General features: G+C 40.3%; 1 protein-coding gene across 1 annotated transcript; it reads right to left on the reverse strand.

The window, feature by feature from the left end:
- Positions 1–15,510: 15,510 nt before the first annotated feature.
- Positions 15,511–17,055, reverse strand: LOC137216636 (syncytin-1-like). Its single transcript, XM_067722704.1, has one exon. It carries the CDS (start codon positions 17,053–17,055, stop codon positions 15,511–15,513), a length of 1,545 nt encoding a protein of 514 aa, XP_067578805.1.
- Positions 17,056–17,314: the final 259 nt, after the last annotated feature.

A 17,314-nucleotide genomic window follows, 5' to 3' on the forward strand; every position in this document is an offset into this window, starting at 1 on the left:
CATTCGAATTCTAGGGGAAGCAGAAGAAGAAGCAATAAACAAAGGGACTGAAAAAATATTTGAAGAGATTATAGTTCAAAAATTCCCTAACATGGGAAAGGAAATAGTTAATCAAGTCCAGTAAGCACAGAGGGTCCCATTCAGGATAAATCCAAGGAGAAACACACAAAGACACATAGTAATTAAACTATCAAAAATTAAATACAAAGAAAACATTAAAAGCAGCAAGGGAAAAACAGCAAATAACACACAAGGGAATCCCCATAAGGTTAACAGCTGATCTTTCAGTAGAAACTCTGCAAGCCAGAAGGGAGTGGCAGGACATATTTAAAGTGATGAAGGAGAAAAACCTACAACCAGATTACACTACCCAGCAAAGACCTCATTTAGATTTGATGGAGAAATTAAAATCATTACAGGCAAGCAAAAGCTGAGAGAGTTCAGCACCACCAAACCACCTTTACAACAAATGCTGAAGGAACTTCTCTAGGCAAAAAACACAAGAGAAGGAAAAGACCTACAGTAACAAACCCAAAACAATTTAAAAAATGGGAATAGGAACATACATATCGATAATTACCTTAAATGTAAATAGATTAAATGCACCCACCAAAACACATAGAAAGGCTGAATGGATACAAAAAGAAGACCCGTATATATGCTATCTACATGAGACCCATTTCAGACCTAGGGACACATAAAGACTGAAAGCAACAGGATGGAAAAAGATATTCCATGCAAATGGAAATCAAAAGAAAGCTAGCGTAGCAATACTCATGTCAGACAAAATAGACTTTAAAATAAAGACTATTACAAGAGACAAAGAAGGACACTACATAATGATCAAGGAATCGATCCAAGAAGAAGATATAAAAATTGTAAATATTTACGCACCCAACATAGGGGCACCTCAGTACATAAGGCAATTACTAACATCCATAAAAGGGGAAATCAACAGTAACACAGTCATAGTAGGGGACGTTAACACCCTACTTTCACCAACGGACAGATCATCCAAAAAGAAAATAAATAAGGAAACAAAAGCTTTAAATGATACATTAAACAAGATGGACTTAATTGATATTTATAGGACAGTCCATCCAACAACAAAAGAATACACATTCTTCACAAGTGCTCATGGAAATTTCTCCAGGATAGATCATATCTTGGGTCACAAATCAAGCCTCGGTAAATTTAAGAAAATTGAAATCATATCAAGTATCTTTTCCGACCACAACACTATGAGACTAAATATCAATTGTAGGAAAAAATCTGTAAACATACAAGCACATGGTGGCTAAACAATACAGTACTTAATAACCAGAAGATCACTGAAGAAATCAAAGAGGAAATAAAAAAATACCTAGAAACAAATGACAATGAAAACTCGCTGACCCAAAACTTCTGAGGTGCAGCAAAAGCAGTTCTAAGAGGGAACTTTATAGCAATAAAATCCTAAATTAATAAACAAGAAACCCCTCAAATAAACAACCTAACTTTACCCCTAAAGCATTTAGAGAAAGAAGAACAAAAAATCCCCAAAGTTAGCAGAAGGAAAGAAATCATAAAGATTAAATCAGAAATAAATGAAAACGAAATGAAGGAAACGATAGCAAAGATCAATAAAACTAAAAGCTGGGTCTTTGAGAAGGTAAACAAAATTGATAAACCATTAGCCAGACTCATCAAGTAAAAAGGGGGGGCTTCTGGGGAGATGGCGGAATAGTAAGACGTGGAGATCACCTTCTTCCCCACACATACACCAGAAATACATCTACACGTGGAACAACTCCTACAGAACACTTACTGAATGCTGGCAGAAGACCTCAGACCTCCCAAAAGGCAAGAAACCCCCCACGTACATAGGTAGGGCAAAAGAAAAAAAGAATAAACAGAGACAAAAGTATAGAGATGGGACCTGCACCAGTGGGAGGGAGCTGTGAAGGAGGAAAGGTTTCCACACACTAGGAAGCCCCTTCGTGGGTGGAGACTGCGGGTGGGGGAGGGGTAAAGCTTCGGAGCCGTAGAGGAGAACACAGCAACAGGGGTGAGGGGGGCAAAGTGGAGAGATTCCTGCACAGATGATCAGTGCTGACCGGCACTCACCAGCCCGAGAGGCTTGTCTGCTCCCCGCGCCGGGGCGGGCGGATCTGGGAGCTGAGGCTCGGCTTTGGTCAGAGCGCAGGGAGAGGACTTGGGTTGCTGGCGTGAACACAGTCTGCAGGGGGTTAGTGCATCATGGCTGGCCGGGAGGGAGTCCAGGGAAACGTCTGGACCTGCCAAAGAGGCAAGAGACTTTTTCTTCCCTCTTTGTGTCCTGGTGCGTGAGGAGAGGGGATTAAGAACGCTGCTTAAATGAGCTCCAGAGACAGGCACGAGCCGCGGTTAAAAGCGCGGATCCCAGAGACAGGCATGAGACGCTAAGGCTGCTGCTGCTGCCACCAAGAAGCCTGGGTGCGAGCACAGGTCACTATCCACAGCCCCCTTCCGGGGAGCCAGTGCAGCCCGCCACTGCCAGGGTCCCGGGATCCAGGGACAACTCCCCCAGGAGAATGCATGGTGTGCCTCAGGCTGGTGCAATGTCATGCTGGTCTCTGCCGCCGCAGGCTCGCCCCACACTCCATGCCCAACCCTCCCCCCGGCCTGAGTGAGCCAGAGCCCCCGAATCAGCTGCTCCTGTAACCCCATCCTGTCTGAGTGAAAAACAGATGCCCTCCAGTGACGTACACGCAAAGGTGGGGCCAAATCCAAAGCTGAGCCTCTGGGAGCTGTGAGAACAAAGAAGAGAAAGGGAAATCTTTCCCATCAGCCTCAGAAGCAGCAGATTAAAGCTCCACAAACAATTTGATGTACGCTGCATCTGTGGAATACATGAATAGACAACGAATCATCCCAAATTAAGGAGGTGGACTTTGAGAGCAAGGTTTATGATTTTTTCGCCTTTTCCTTTTTTTGTGAGTGTGTATGTGTATGCTTCTGTGTGAGATTTTGTCTGTATAGCTTTGCTTCCACCATTTGTCCGAGGGCTCTATCCATCCACTGTTTGTTTTTTTTTTCACTTAATAATTTTTTATTTTAATAATTTTATTATATTTTGTCTTTATTTTATTCTACTTTATCTTCTTTCTTTCTTTTTTCCTTCCTTCCCTCCTTCCTTCCTTCCTTCCTCCCTCCCTCCCTCCCTCCTTCCTTTCTTTCTTTCTTCCTTTCTTTCTTTCTAATTCCACTAATTCTTTCCACTTTTTCTCCCTTTTATTCTGAGCCATGTGGATGAAAGGCTCTTGGTACTCCAGTCAGGAGTCAGTGCTGTGCCTCTGAGGTGGGAGAGCCAACTTCAGGACACTGGTCCACAAGAGGCCTCCCAGCTGCACATAATATCAAATGGTGAAAATCTCCCAGAGATCTCCATCTCAACACCAGCACCCAGCTTCACTCAACGACCAGCAAGCTAAAGTGCTGAACATCCTATGCCAAACAACTAGCATGACAGGAATACAACACCACCCATTAGCAGAGAGGCTGCCCAAAATCATAATAAGTCCACAGACATGCCAAAACACACCACCAGATGTGGACCTGCCCACAAAAAAGACAAGATCCAGCCTCATCCACCAGAACACAGGCACTAGTCTTCTCCACCAGGAAGCCTACACAACCCACTGAACAAACCTTAGCCACTGGGGACAGACAACAAAAACAACGGGAACTACGAACCTGCAGCCTGCAAAAAGGAGACCCCAAACACAGTAAGATAAGCAAAATGAGAAGACAGAAAAACACACAGCAGATGAAGGAACAACATAAAAACCCACATGACCTAACAAATGAAGAGTAAATGGACAGTCTACCTGAAAAAGAATTCAGAATAATGATAGTAAAGTTGATTCAAAATCTTGGAAATAGAATAGATAAAATGCAAGAAACATTTAACAAGGACCTAGACGAACTAAGGATGAAAAAAACAATGATGAACAACACAATAAATAAAATGAAAAATACTCTAGATGGGATCAATAGCAGAATAACTGAGGCAGAAGAACACATAAGTGACCTGGAAGATAAAATAGTGGAAATAACTACTGCAGAGCAGAATAAAGAAAAAAGAATGAAAAGAACTGAGAACAGTCAGAGACCTCTGGGACAACATTAAATACACCAACATTCAAATTATACGGGTTCCAGAAGAAGAAGAGAAAAAGAAAGGGACTAAGAAAATATTTCAAGAGATTATGGTTGAAAATTTCCCTAATATGGGAAAGGAAATATTAATCAAGTCCAGGAAGCACAGAGAGTCCCATACAGGATAAATCCAAGGAGAAACACACAAAGACACATATTAATCAAACTGTCAAAAACTAAATACAAGGAAAACATATGAAACGAAGCAAGGGAAAAACAAAAAATAACACACAAGGGAATCCCCATAAGGTTAACAGCTGATCTTTCAGCAGAAACTCTGCAAGCCAGAAGGGAGTGGCAGGACATATTTAAAGTGATGAAGGAGAAAAACCTACAACCAAGATTACTCTACCCAGCAAGGATCTCATTCAGATTCGATGGAGAACATACAATCCTTACAGACATCAAAAGCTGAGAGAGTTCATCACCACCAAAGCAGCTCTACAATAACTGGTAAAGGAACTTCTCTAGGCAAGAAACACAAGAGAAGGAAAAGACCTACAATAACGAACCCAAAACAATCAAGAGAATGGGAATAGGAACATACATATCGATAATTACCTTAAATGTAAATGGACTAAATGCTTCCATCAAAAGACACAGATTGGCTGAATAGATACAAAAACAAGACCCATATATTTGTTGTCTACAAGAGACCCACTTCAGACCTAGAGACACATACAGACTGAAAGTAAGGTAATGGTAAAAGATATTTCATGCAAATGGAAACCAAAAGAAAACTGGAGTAGCAATTCTCATATCAGACAAAATAGACCTTAAAATAAAGACTATTAAAAGAGACAAAGAAGGACACTACATAATGATCAAGGGATTGATTCAAGAAGAATATATAACAATTGTAAGTATTTATGCACCCACCATAGGAGCACCTCAATACATAAGGCAAATACTAACAGCCATAAAAGGGGAAATTGACAGTAACACATTCATAGTAGGGGACTTTAACACCCCTTTCACCGATGGACAGATCATTCAACATGAAAATAAAGTAGGAAACACAAGCTTTAAATGATACATTAAACAAGATGGGATTAATTGATATTCATAGGACATTGCAACCAAAAACAACAGAATACACATTTTTCTCAAGTGCTCATGGAACATTCTCCAGGATAGATCATATCTTCGGTCACAAATCAAGCCTTGGTAAATTTAAGAAAATTGAAATTTTATCAAGTATCTTTTCTGACCACAACGCCATGAGACTAGATATGAATTACGGGAAAATATCTGTAAAAAATACATACACATGGAGGCTAAACAATACACTATTTAATAACGAAGTGATCACTGAAGAAATCAAAGAGGAAATCAAAAAATACCTAGAAACAAATGACAATGGAGACACGATGACCCCAAATCTATGGGATGTAGCAAAAGTAGTTCTATGAGGGAAGTTTATAGCAATACAATCCAACCTTAAGAAACAGGTAACATCTCGAATAAACAACCTAACCATGCAACTAAAGCAATTAGAGAAAGAAGAACAAAACAACCACAAAGTTAGCAGAAGGATTGAAATCATAAAAATCAGATCAGAAATAAATGAAAAAGAAATGAAGGAAACAATAGCAAAGATCAATAAAACTAAAAGCTGGTTATTTGCGAATATAAACAATATTGATAAACCATTAGCCAGACTCATCAAGAAAAAATGGGACAACACTCAAATCAATAGAATTAGAAATGAAAAAGGAGAAGTAACAACTGACACTGCAGAAATACAAAAGATCATGAGAGATTACTACAAGCAAATCTATGCCAATAAAATGGACAACCTGGAAGAAATGGACACATTCTTAGAAATACACAACCTGCCAAGACTGAATCAGCAAGAAACAGAAAATATAAACAGACCAATCACAAGCACTGAAATTGAAATTGTGATTAAAAATCTTCCAACAAACAAAAGCCCAGGACCAGATGGCTTCACAGGTGAATTTTATCAAACATTTACTGAAGAGCTAGCACCTATCCTTCTCAAACTCTTCCAACATATAGAAGAGGGAGGAACACTCCCAAATTCATTCTACGAGGCCACCATCACCCTGCTACCAAAACCAGACAAGGATGTCACAGAGAAAGAAAACTACAGGCAAATATGACTGCTGAATATAGATGCAAAAATCCTCAACAGAATACTAGCAGACAGAATCCAACAGCATATTAAAAGGATCATACACCATGATCAAGTGTGGTTTATTCCAGGAATGCAAGGATTCTTCAATATACACAAATCAATCAATGTGATACACCATATTAACAAATTGAAGGACAAAAACCATATGATCATCTCAATAGATGCAGAGAAAGCTTTCAACAAAATTCAACACACATTTATGATAAAAACCCTGCAGAAAGTAGGCATAGAGGGAACTTTCCTCAACATAATAAAGGCCATATATGACAAACTCACAGCCAACATCATCCTCAATGGTGAAAAACTGAAAGTATTTCCACTAAGATCAGGAACAAGACAAGGTTGCCCACTCTCACCACTCTTATTCAACATAGTTTTGGAAGTTTTAGCCACAGCAATCAGAGAAGAAAGGGAAATATAAGGAATCCAAATTGGAAAAGAAGAAGTAAAGCTATCACTGTTTGCTGATGACATAAAATTATACATAGATAATCCTAAGGATGCTACCAGAAAACTACTAGAGCTAATCAATGAACTTGGTAAAGTAGCAGGATACAAAATTAATGCACAGAAATCTCTGGCATTCCTATACACTAATGATGAAAAATCTGAAAGTGAAATCAAGAAAACACTCCCATTTACCATTGCAACAAAAAGAATAAAATATCTAGAAATAAACCTACCTAAGAAGACAAAAGACCTGTATGCAGAAAATTATAACGCACTGATGAAAGAAATTAAAGATGATACAAATAGATGGAGAGATATACCATGTTCTTGGATTGGAAGAATCAACATTGTGAAAATGACTACTACCCAAAGCAATCTGCAGTTTCAATGCAATACCTATCAAACTACCACTGGCATTTTTCACAGAACTACAACAAAAATTTTCACAATTTGTATGGAAACACAAAAGACCCCGAATAGCCAAAGCAATCTTGAGAATGAAAAATGGAACGGGAGGAATCAGGCTCCCTGACTTCCAACTATACTACAAAGCTACAGTAATCAAGACAGTATGCTACTGTCACAAAAACAGAAAGATAGATCAATGGAACAGGTTAGAAAGCTCAGAGATAAACCCATGTACATATGGTCACCTTATCTTTGATAAAGGAGGCAGGAAAGTACAGTGGAGAAAAGACGGCCTCTTCAAGAAGTGGTGCTGGGAAAACTGAACAGGTACATGTAAAAGTATGAGATTAGATCACCCCCTAACAGCATACACAAAAAGAAGCTCAAAATGGATTAAAGACCTAAATGTAAGGCCAGAAATTATCAAACTCTTAGAGGAAACCACAGGCAGAACACTGTATGACATAAATCACAGCAAGATCCTTTTTGACCCACCTCCTAGAGAAAAGGAAATGAAAACAAAAATAAACAAATGGGACCTAATATAACTTCAAAGCTTTTGCACAGCAAAGGAAACCATAAAAAAGACCAAAAGACAACCCTCAGGATGGGAAAAATATATTTGTAAATGAAGTAACTGACAAAGGATTAATCTCCAAAATTTATAAGCAGCACATGCAGCTTAATAACAAAAAATCAAACAACCCAATCCAAAAATGGCAGAAGACCTAAATAGATACTTCTCAAAAGAAGATATACAGATTGCCAACAAATACATGAAAGAATGTTCAACATCATTAATCATTAGAGAAATGCAAATCAAAACTACAATGAGATATCATTTCACACCAGTCAGAATGGCCATCATCAACAAATCTACAAACAATAAATGCTGGAGAGGGTGTGGAGAAAATGGAACCCTCTTGCACTGTTGGTGGGAAAGCAAATTGATACAGCCACTGTGGAGAACAGTATGGAGGTTCCTTAAAAAACTACAAATAGAACTACCATATGACCCAGCAATCCCACTACTGGACATCTACCCTGAGAAAACCATATTTCAAGAAGAGTCGTGTACCAAAATGTTCATTACAGCTCTATTTACAATTGCCTGGAGATGGAAACAACCTAAGTGTCCATCATTGGATGCATGGTTAAAGAAGATGTGGCACATATATACAATGGAATATTACGCAGCTATAAAAAGAAATGAAATTGAGCTATTTGTAATGAGGTGGATAGACCTAGAGTCTGTCATACAGGGTGAAGTAAGTCAGAAAGTGAGAGATAAATACCGTATGCTAACACATATATATGGAATGTAAGAAAAAAAAATGTCATGAAGAACCTAGGAGTAAGACAGGAATAGGGACACAGACCTACTAGAGAATGGACTGGAGGATATGGGGAGGGGGAAAGGTAAGCTGTGAGAAAGTGAGAGAGAGGCATGGACATATATACACTACCAAACGTAAGTTACATAGCTAGTGGGAAACAGCCGCATAGCACAGGGAGATCAGCTCAGTGTTTTGTGATCGCCTGGATGGGTGGGATAGGGAGGGTGGGAGGGAGGGAGGCGCAAGAGGGAAGAGATATGGGCACATATGTATATATATATATATATATAAAACTCATTCATTTTGTTGTAAAGCAGAAACTAGCACACCATTGTAAAGCAATTATACTCCAATAAATATGTTAAAAAAAGAAAAAATGGAGAAGACTCAAATCAATGGAATTAGAAATGAAAAAGGAGAATTAACAACTGACATTGCAGAAATACAAAGGATCATGAGAGAGTACTACATGCAACTCTATGCCAACAAAATAGACAACCTGGAAGCAAAGGACAAATTCTTAGATATGCACAACCTTCTGAGAATGAACCAGGAAGAAATAGAAAATATGAACAGGCCAATCACAAGCACTGAAATTGAAACTGTTATTAAAAACCTTCCAGGAAACAAAAGCCCAGGACCAGATGGGTTCACAGGCGAATTCTATCAAACATTTAGAGAAGAGCTAACACCCATCCTTCTCAAACTCTTCCAAAATACAACAGAGGGAGGAGCACTCCCCAACTCATTCTACAAGGCCACGATCACCCTGATACCAAAACCAGACAAAGATGTCACAAAAAAGAAAACTAGTAGCCAATATCACTGATGAACAAAGAAGAAACATCCTCATCAAAATACTAGCAAACAGAATCCAACAGCACATTACAAGGATCATAAACCATGATCAAGTGGGGTTTATCCCAGAAATGCAAGGATTCTTCAATGTATGCAAATCAATCAACGTGATACACCATAGTAACAAATTGAAGGAGAAAAACCATATTATCATCTCAATAGATGCACAGAAAGCTTTTGACAAAAGTTAAAACCCATTTGTGATAAAAACCCTGCAGAAAGTCGGCATAGAGGGAACTTTCCTCAACATAATAAAGGCCATATATGACAAACCCACAGTCAACATCGTCCTCAAAGGTGAAAACCTTAAACCATTTCCACTAAGATCAGGAACAAGACAAGGTTGCCCACTCTCACCACTCTTATTCAACATAATTTTGGAAGTTTTAGCCACAGCAATCAGAGAAGAAAAGGAGATAAAAGGAATCCAAATTGGAAAAGTAGAAATAAAGCTGTCACTGTTTGCACGTGACATGATACAATACATAGAGAATCCTAAAGATGTTACCGGATAACTACTAGAGCTAATCAGTGAATTTGGTAAACTAGCTGGAAACAAAATTAATGCACAGAAATCTCTAGCATTCCTATAAACTAATGATGAAATATCTGAAAGTGAAATTAAGAAAACAGTCCCATTTACCGTTGCAACATGAAGAATAAAATATCTAGGGATAAACCTACCTAAGGAGGCAAAAGTCCTGTATTCAGAAAACTATAAGACACTGATGAAATAAAGTAAAGGTGATACAAATAGATGGAGAGATATACCATTTTCATGGATTGAAGGAATCAACATTGTGAAAATGGCTCTACTACCCAAAGCAATCTGCAGATGCAATGCAATCCCTATCAAATGACCACTGGCATTTCTCACAGAACTAGAACAAAAAAATTCACAATTTGTATGGAAATGGAAAAGACCCCAAATAGCCAATGCAATCTTGAGAAAGAAAAACGGAGCTGGAGGAATCAGGCTCCCTGACTTCCGAATATACTACAATGCTACAGTAATCAAGACAGTATGGTACTGGCACAAAAACAGAAATATAGAACAATGGAACAGGATAGAAAGCCCAGAGATAAACCCATGCACATATTGTCACCTTACCTTTGATAAAGGAGGCAAGAATATACAATGGAGAAAAGACAGCCTCTTCAAGAAGTGGTACTGGGAAAACTGGACAACTACATGGAAAAGTATGAGATTAGAACACTCCCTAACACCACACACAAAAATCTCAAAATGGATTGAAGACGTCAATATAAGGCCAGACACTATCAAACTCTTAGAGGAAATCATAGGCAGAACACTCTATGATATAAATCACAGCAAGATCCTTTTTGACCCACCTCCTAGAGAATTGGAAATAAAAATAAAAATAAACAAATGGGACCTAATGAAACTTAAAAGCTTTGGCACAGCAAAGGAAACCATAAACAAGACCAAAAGACAACCCTCAGAATGGGAGAAAATATTTGCAAATGAAGCAACTGACAAAGGATTAATCTCCAAGATTTACAAGCAGCTCATGCAGCTCAATAACAAAAAAACAAACAACCCAATCCAAAAATGGGCAGAAGACCTAAATACACAATTCTCCGAAGAAGATACACAGATTGCCAACAAACACATGAAAGAATGCTCAACATCACTAATCATTAGAGCAATGCAAAGCAAAACTACAATGAAATATCATCTCACACCAGTCAGAATGGCCATCATCAAAAAATCTCCAAACAATAAATGCTGGAGAGGGTGTGGAGAAAAGGGAACACTCTTGCACTGCTGGTGGGAATGTATATTGATACAGCCACTGTGGAGAACAGTATGAAGGTTCCTTAAATAACTACAAATAGAACTACCATACGACCCAGCAATCCCACTACTGGACATATACCCTGAGAAAACCATAATTCAAAAAGAATCATGTACCAAAATGTTCATTGCAGCTCTATTTACAATACCCAGGAGATGGAAGCAACCTAAGTGTCCATCATCAGATGAATGGATAAAGAAGATGTGGCACATATATACAATGGAATATTACTCAGCCATATAAGAAACAAAATTGAGATATTTGTAGTGAGGTGGATTGACCTAGAGTCTGTCATACAGAGTGAAGTAAGTCAGAAAGAGAAAAACAAATACTGTATGCTAATACATATATATGGAATGTAAGAAAAAAAATGAAAAACAAAGGAAAACAAAAACTTCATGAAGAACCTAAGGGTAAGACAGGAATAAAGACACAGACTTACTAGAGAATGGACTTAAGGATATGGGGAGGGGGAAGTGTAATCTGTGACAAAGTGAGAGAGTGGCATGTACATATATACACTACCAAACGTAAAATAGATAGCTAGTGGGAAGCTGCTCCATAGCACAGGGACGTCAGCTGGGTGCTTTGTGACCACGTACAGGTGTGGGATAGGGAGGGTGGGAGGGAGGGAGATGCAAGAAGGAAGAGATATGGGAACACTTGTATTTGTATAACTGATTCACTTTGTTAGAAAGCAGAAACTGACACACCATTGTAACTCAATTATACTCCAATAAAGATGTTAAAAAAATCTACAAACAATAAATGCTGGAGAGGGTGTGGAGAAAAGGGAACACTTTTTTACTGTTGGTGGGAATGTAAATTGATACAGCCACTATGGAGAACAGTATGGAGGTTCCTTAAAAAACGAAAAATAGGACTACCATATGACCCAGCAGTCACACTACTGGGCATATACCCTGAGAAACCATAATTCATAAAGTGTCATGCAAGAAAATGTTCATTGCTGCTCTATTTACTATAGCCAGGACATGGAAGCAATCTAAGTGTCCATCATCAGATGAATGGATAAAGAAGATGTGGCACATATATACAATGGAATATTACTCAGCCATAAAATGAAACGAAACTGAGCTATTTATAATGAGGTGGATGGACCTAGAGTCTGTCATACAGAGTGAAGTAAGTCAGAAAGAGAAAGACAAATACCGTATGCTAACTCATATATATGGAATTTAAGGAAAAAAATGTCATGAAGAACCTAGGGGTAAGACAGGAATAAAGACACAGACCTACTAGAGAAACGACTTGAGGATATGGGGAGGGGGAAGGGTAAGCTGTGACAAAGTGAGAGAGTGGCATGGACGTATATACACTACCAAACGTAAAATAGATAGCTAATGGGATGCAGCCGCATAGCATAGAGAAATCAGCTCGGTGGTTTGTGACCACCTAGAGCGGTTGGTTAGGGAGTGTGGGAGGGAGGGAGATGAAAGAGGGAAGAGATATGGGAACATATGTATATGTATAACTGATTCACTTTGTTATGAAGCAGAAACTAACACAACATTGTAAATCAATTATGCTCTAATAAAGATGTTAAAGAAAAAAAAATGAAAACCTAAATGTAAAATGTTACTTTTTTCAGAATAATTTTCTTCCCTAACTAAGAAGTGTACTAGCTGGTTAAGAGCTATGATCACCAACTGAACTAGCTAATTGCAGCGGTAAATGAGACATATATGCATATTGCCATTGGGACCACAATTGAGAAATCAGGAAAATATGTTGCTCTTGCCTTTCTGAACTTTTCCTTCTCTTGGCCGTATACTTTTTTCACTCCCCTACCCCATTACCCACAGGTCAGCTTCCAAGTGCTTTTTTATATGCCCCTTCACCTATTTGAAGATGCCCTCAACTTTTTTCGTGTTCCTGAGAATGTGCCTGGCACATGGTAGACACTGTAAGTGTTTTATTGAATGAATAAACAGACATTGGAGCATTAGCAGTTTAATCGAGGAAGACATTTTGGGAATAATTGTGCTTTCTCACTGTACCCTTAAATCACACCGTAAATGATCCTCCTTCTTCTTATTAGTACAGTTCTTAAAATCAGAAGAAACATAAGTGGATTTAGAGTCCCTTAATTTTACTTTGACTTTCTAGTGGTAAATTTCCTTTCACACCACAGACTAGATCAGAGATAGATTTGTGGAGGGAAAAGGTATATTGCTGATTTTCGTTCTTAGGTCTGTTGACTGAAAAAAGATGCACAACCTAAAAGTTGAGAATTATGTTTTATTTGGGGCATTACTGAGGACCATAGCCTGGGACACAGCCACTCAGCTATCTCTGAGAAACTATTCTAAAGAGGTAATGGAGGAGACTATATATATACATACACACATACACTTATTTATTTATTTATTTATTTCAGTTTTGCTGGGAAAAAAAGTAGTTGAACATCGAAAGATTACTGCTAATAACAAAAAACAGTCCTCTCAAGTTAATGATTTTAGTGCTGTTCTATGTATAGGAAGATGCAAGAGTACCGGCTCATTGAAATTATTCCTTTGATATGCATCTTAACTATCTAGGACCAGAATCTTATTTTTCTACATTCTGAATTCCCCTCAGGGTACACTGTTGGGGGCTGCTGCAGTGGCTGATGGCTTTATGGCCACAACATCCTTTGTTTACTGAAATGTCAGGTGACATTTTGTGTCCACAGGTCAGATGTAGAACAAAACTCATTTTGGAAGAGTGGTGACATGATAACAGATATTAACACTTCATAGTCTCAAAGTTTATTTGTTGGTATATCCATTCCACTGGCTTAGTTTATTGTTTTTCTGGTCTGAGTCAGGACAGTGAAAGACTTAAATCCATCTGACAAGTATGTCAATTACAGCAGGAACTGCAATTTCCAACTCTCAGGGGAAGTCACACCTTGTTGTAATGACTAAAGCAATGAGAAAGCAGCAGATAGACTTGGGGTGCCTATGGAAATAGCAATGTGAGGCCAGTGACACACATCATAGTGGAGCAGTGTGTGTGTGAATATCATTGATATATTTTCTTCTGTTCAGAGCTCCATTTCAAGGTAAGTCACTTGGAAACCAATGAAATCGTTGAATGCAAGCCACCTTGGATCTCAATGTACAGCACTTCTCAAAATGGCCACAGCTCTCTTTAGAGGAGTTGGAAAGGAGAATCTTCACATTTTGATTCGTTGAGTTAAAGATTTGGCTGACCTCTGGCACAAGTATCAGGTGAGGAAGTGTTACACTCAGGGCCCTTCCACTTCTGTATGCAACCCATACTAAATCCCTGGGTAAGGCATATCAATAGGCAGATGCCTGAGTGATATCATTTGAAATATCCCTTCTTTTTTAATGGGAATCATAGATACTTCTAAAAATGAAGAAAATTAATACTAATAACCTACCTAGGAGTCAGAAACTTCATGCAAAAGAAGTAGAGGGGTGTCTTACAGAACATGGGAATTCCAGAGGGGATCTCACTCCAGATAAGAATCCCTGCCCAAGTAACTGGCTTGAGTCCTCCCCCTTTTGTGGTTTTCCCTGTGCTCTACTCCCTGCTGGTGGTGCTTCTCCTACTCAGCTTCCAGGGCTACCTCAGAATTAGACAAGCTGTGAAATGCCCACGGTCGCGAGACCCCTCCACAAGACCACCAGAGTCGAGAGTCAAAGCCAAACGGCAAGGGTCATTTATTGCAGGTTCGAACCTGGACCTCCGCTCACTCGTTGCCGGTGACGCTAAGAGGTCCCGATGGAGTTTAGTTCAGCTCTTTTATAGACAGGTACAAACAAGTTCGGGACTTTCCAAGGGTGGGGAGTACTGATTGGTTAACCTTTAAACAAAGACACTAGTCGCCGTCTGATTGGTTGGATAATTACAAGGGGGGGTCAGCAAGCGTAGTTACAGAAGCAAGAGCGGCTGGTTAAGTTTCGGTTTCCTGAGGTTTCGTTTCTCAATTGGAGATACTTAAGACGGGGCCATGGTTACAAAAAGAAATAGTGCAAACAGGAAAACTGATGCAACCCTAGCAGCGCTGCGGCCTCCACCAGCCCAACGGCAGGGCGGCGGGAGGCTGTGCGCCCAACTCCGGGCGGCGCTCCCAAATGTGGCAACCCAGCGCCGCGCCCTGGAAGGGCCCTTTTTCGGCCCTTCTCCTCCAAACAAAAAAGAAACTCCAGGATAAAGCACAGACTGAATGCAGGGCGTCAATTCAGTCTTATTCCCACCAAAGTAGAACGCAGTCCCCTCATTCCCCCCTTTCTCATGAACCAGAGGAGCCAATCTTGGGTCCTCAAGGCTCAGTTTCTTCAATTTCTGAGGTCTCACAGGGCTGATATTGCGTTCTTAATATCATTAGCTGGACTGTATTTATTCTTTCGCGAACAAAATCCATGACTTTACTGAGTATGCAGGGGCCTATAGTGAAGAGGAGAAGGAGGCATAGTAGAGGGCCCAGGATGGGGAGGAGGTAGGGGAGCATCCCATGAAATCCTGACCAAAGGGGGTTATCCGCTAATTCTTGCCGGCGGCGAGCTAGGTCTTCCTGGAGCTGGTGGATCTTGGTTCTTACAATGCCTGATTTATTTGCATAGAAACAACATCTTTCTTTTAGGGCAAGGCATATCCCACCCTGTTCAGCTGTCAGCAAGTCTAAGCCCCTCCTATTTTGTAGGACTACCTCGGCCAATGAATCTAATTGGTCCTGTAAGTCCTGAATGGTACCAGAGAGGGCTCCTATATCTTCTATTAATTGCCTAGATAGCTGATTATAGGAATGAAGGGAAACCCCAAGGCCTATACTTCCTGTGGCCACAGCTCCCGTAATTCCTAATCCTACCAGGAGGGGTATGACTGTAATGGCTCGTTTGGTTCTCCCTGCCCAAAGGTCAAAGCTGGGAATGGGCAATGGGGTGTCTCCCGAGATCAGGTCTACATTGGGGAGGAGGGTGGCTAGGGTGCAGACCCCTGTCCAGTTCGGGGGTAAATAGGTGTATGCTATGTTATTTCCGCAGACAAAAACAGTGGTGTTAGGACTACAGAGGGAGGAGTTCACGGGGATATACTGACTACATCTAGTGGATGAAAGGATTCCCAAGTCAATACTGGCGTTAGAGAGGGAATCGTTCTTGACAAAGCACGAGGTATTAAAGGTGGTTGAAAATTCTGAAAATTGTATGGGGAATGGCTCGGGGAGTAAAGTAGGGGTACATTGTTCGTTGATATTTAAATTGGCGAAGGTGGGGATGGCTATAGGGCGGGGCGGTCCTTGTGGAAGGCAAAGCCAGCAATCCTGTGCTAAGTTGGGGTTGGTAGCATTCAAAAGTATAAAAGTAGCTTTTAGTATAATCATGGTCCGGGGGTCCAATTCAGAGGGATTGACCTTAGGGAGAATTAGGGGGTGGTAGTTAAGCTTTGGGTACAGATGTCGATAGACCTCTTCTATTTGTCTTTGGGTTTCTATCTGGCGTATTCCGTCCTGGGGCCCCCCACCGTCTGACATATGTAAGGGGGCCCTGATATTCCAGCATACCGGGGTCCCGGGGGTGCCAGTGCATCCAGCCTGAAGGTATCTATTACCTTCATTAATGGTGGGGCTTTTATTATTCTGTAGTATGTCAGTGAAATAAGTCTGGTTATTGGCCCCTATACATTGTTGGTAAGAGGAATAGCACATGCTATGCATTGATTCCTGGAAGGTAGAACAGGGGCAAGTAGCAGGTTCACGAGGAGGGAGTGGGCATGGCTGAGGGTTATGGTAGCATTTCCAGCCTGAAGGGGCCCCGGTAACCCCATATGTCTGCTCAAGATATGCAATTATGCCCCCGCAGTTCTGCATAAGAGCATGAGCATGGGGGGGGGGGGAGCAGGAGTCTCGCTAGTACCTCCCCTACAGTCGCACGGTGCACCATATAGTTGTTGCATTAAAGTATTTTTATCGGGGGGAGGGTTGAGTCCTCCCCTCGTGGCCCAAGGATTGAGGGTTAGGACTATCATTAGGGCTATCAGCAGTACCTTGGTCATCATGTGGGAGGGTACGGCGCAAGGTCAGTTTGAGGGGATTGTCCTTACTCCGGTCAACAGTCCAGGTGACGTCA

The sequence above is a fragment of the Pseudorca crassidens genome, chromosome X (genome assembly GCF_039906515.1).
Source record: "Pseudorca crassidens isolate mPseCra1 chromosome X, mPseCra1.hap1, whole genome shotgun sequence".
In the NCBI taxonomy this organism is placed as follows: Eukaryota; Metazoa; Chordata; class Mammalia; order Artiodactyla; family Delphinidae; genus Pseudorca; species Pseudorca crassidens.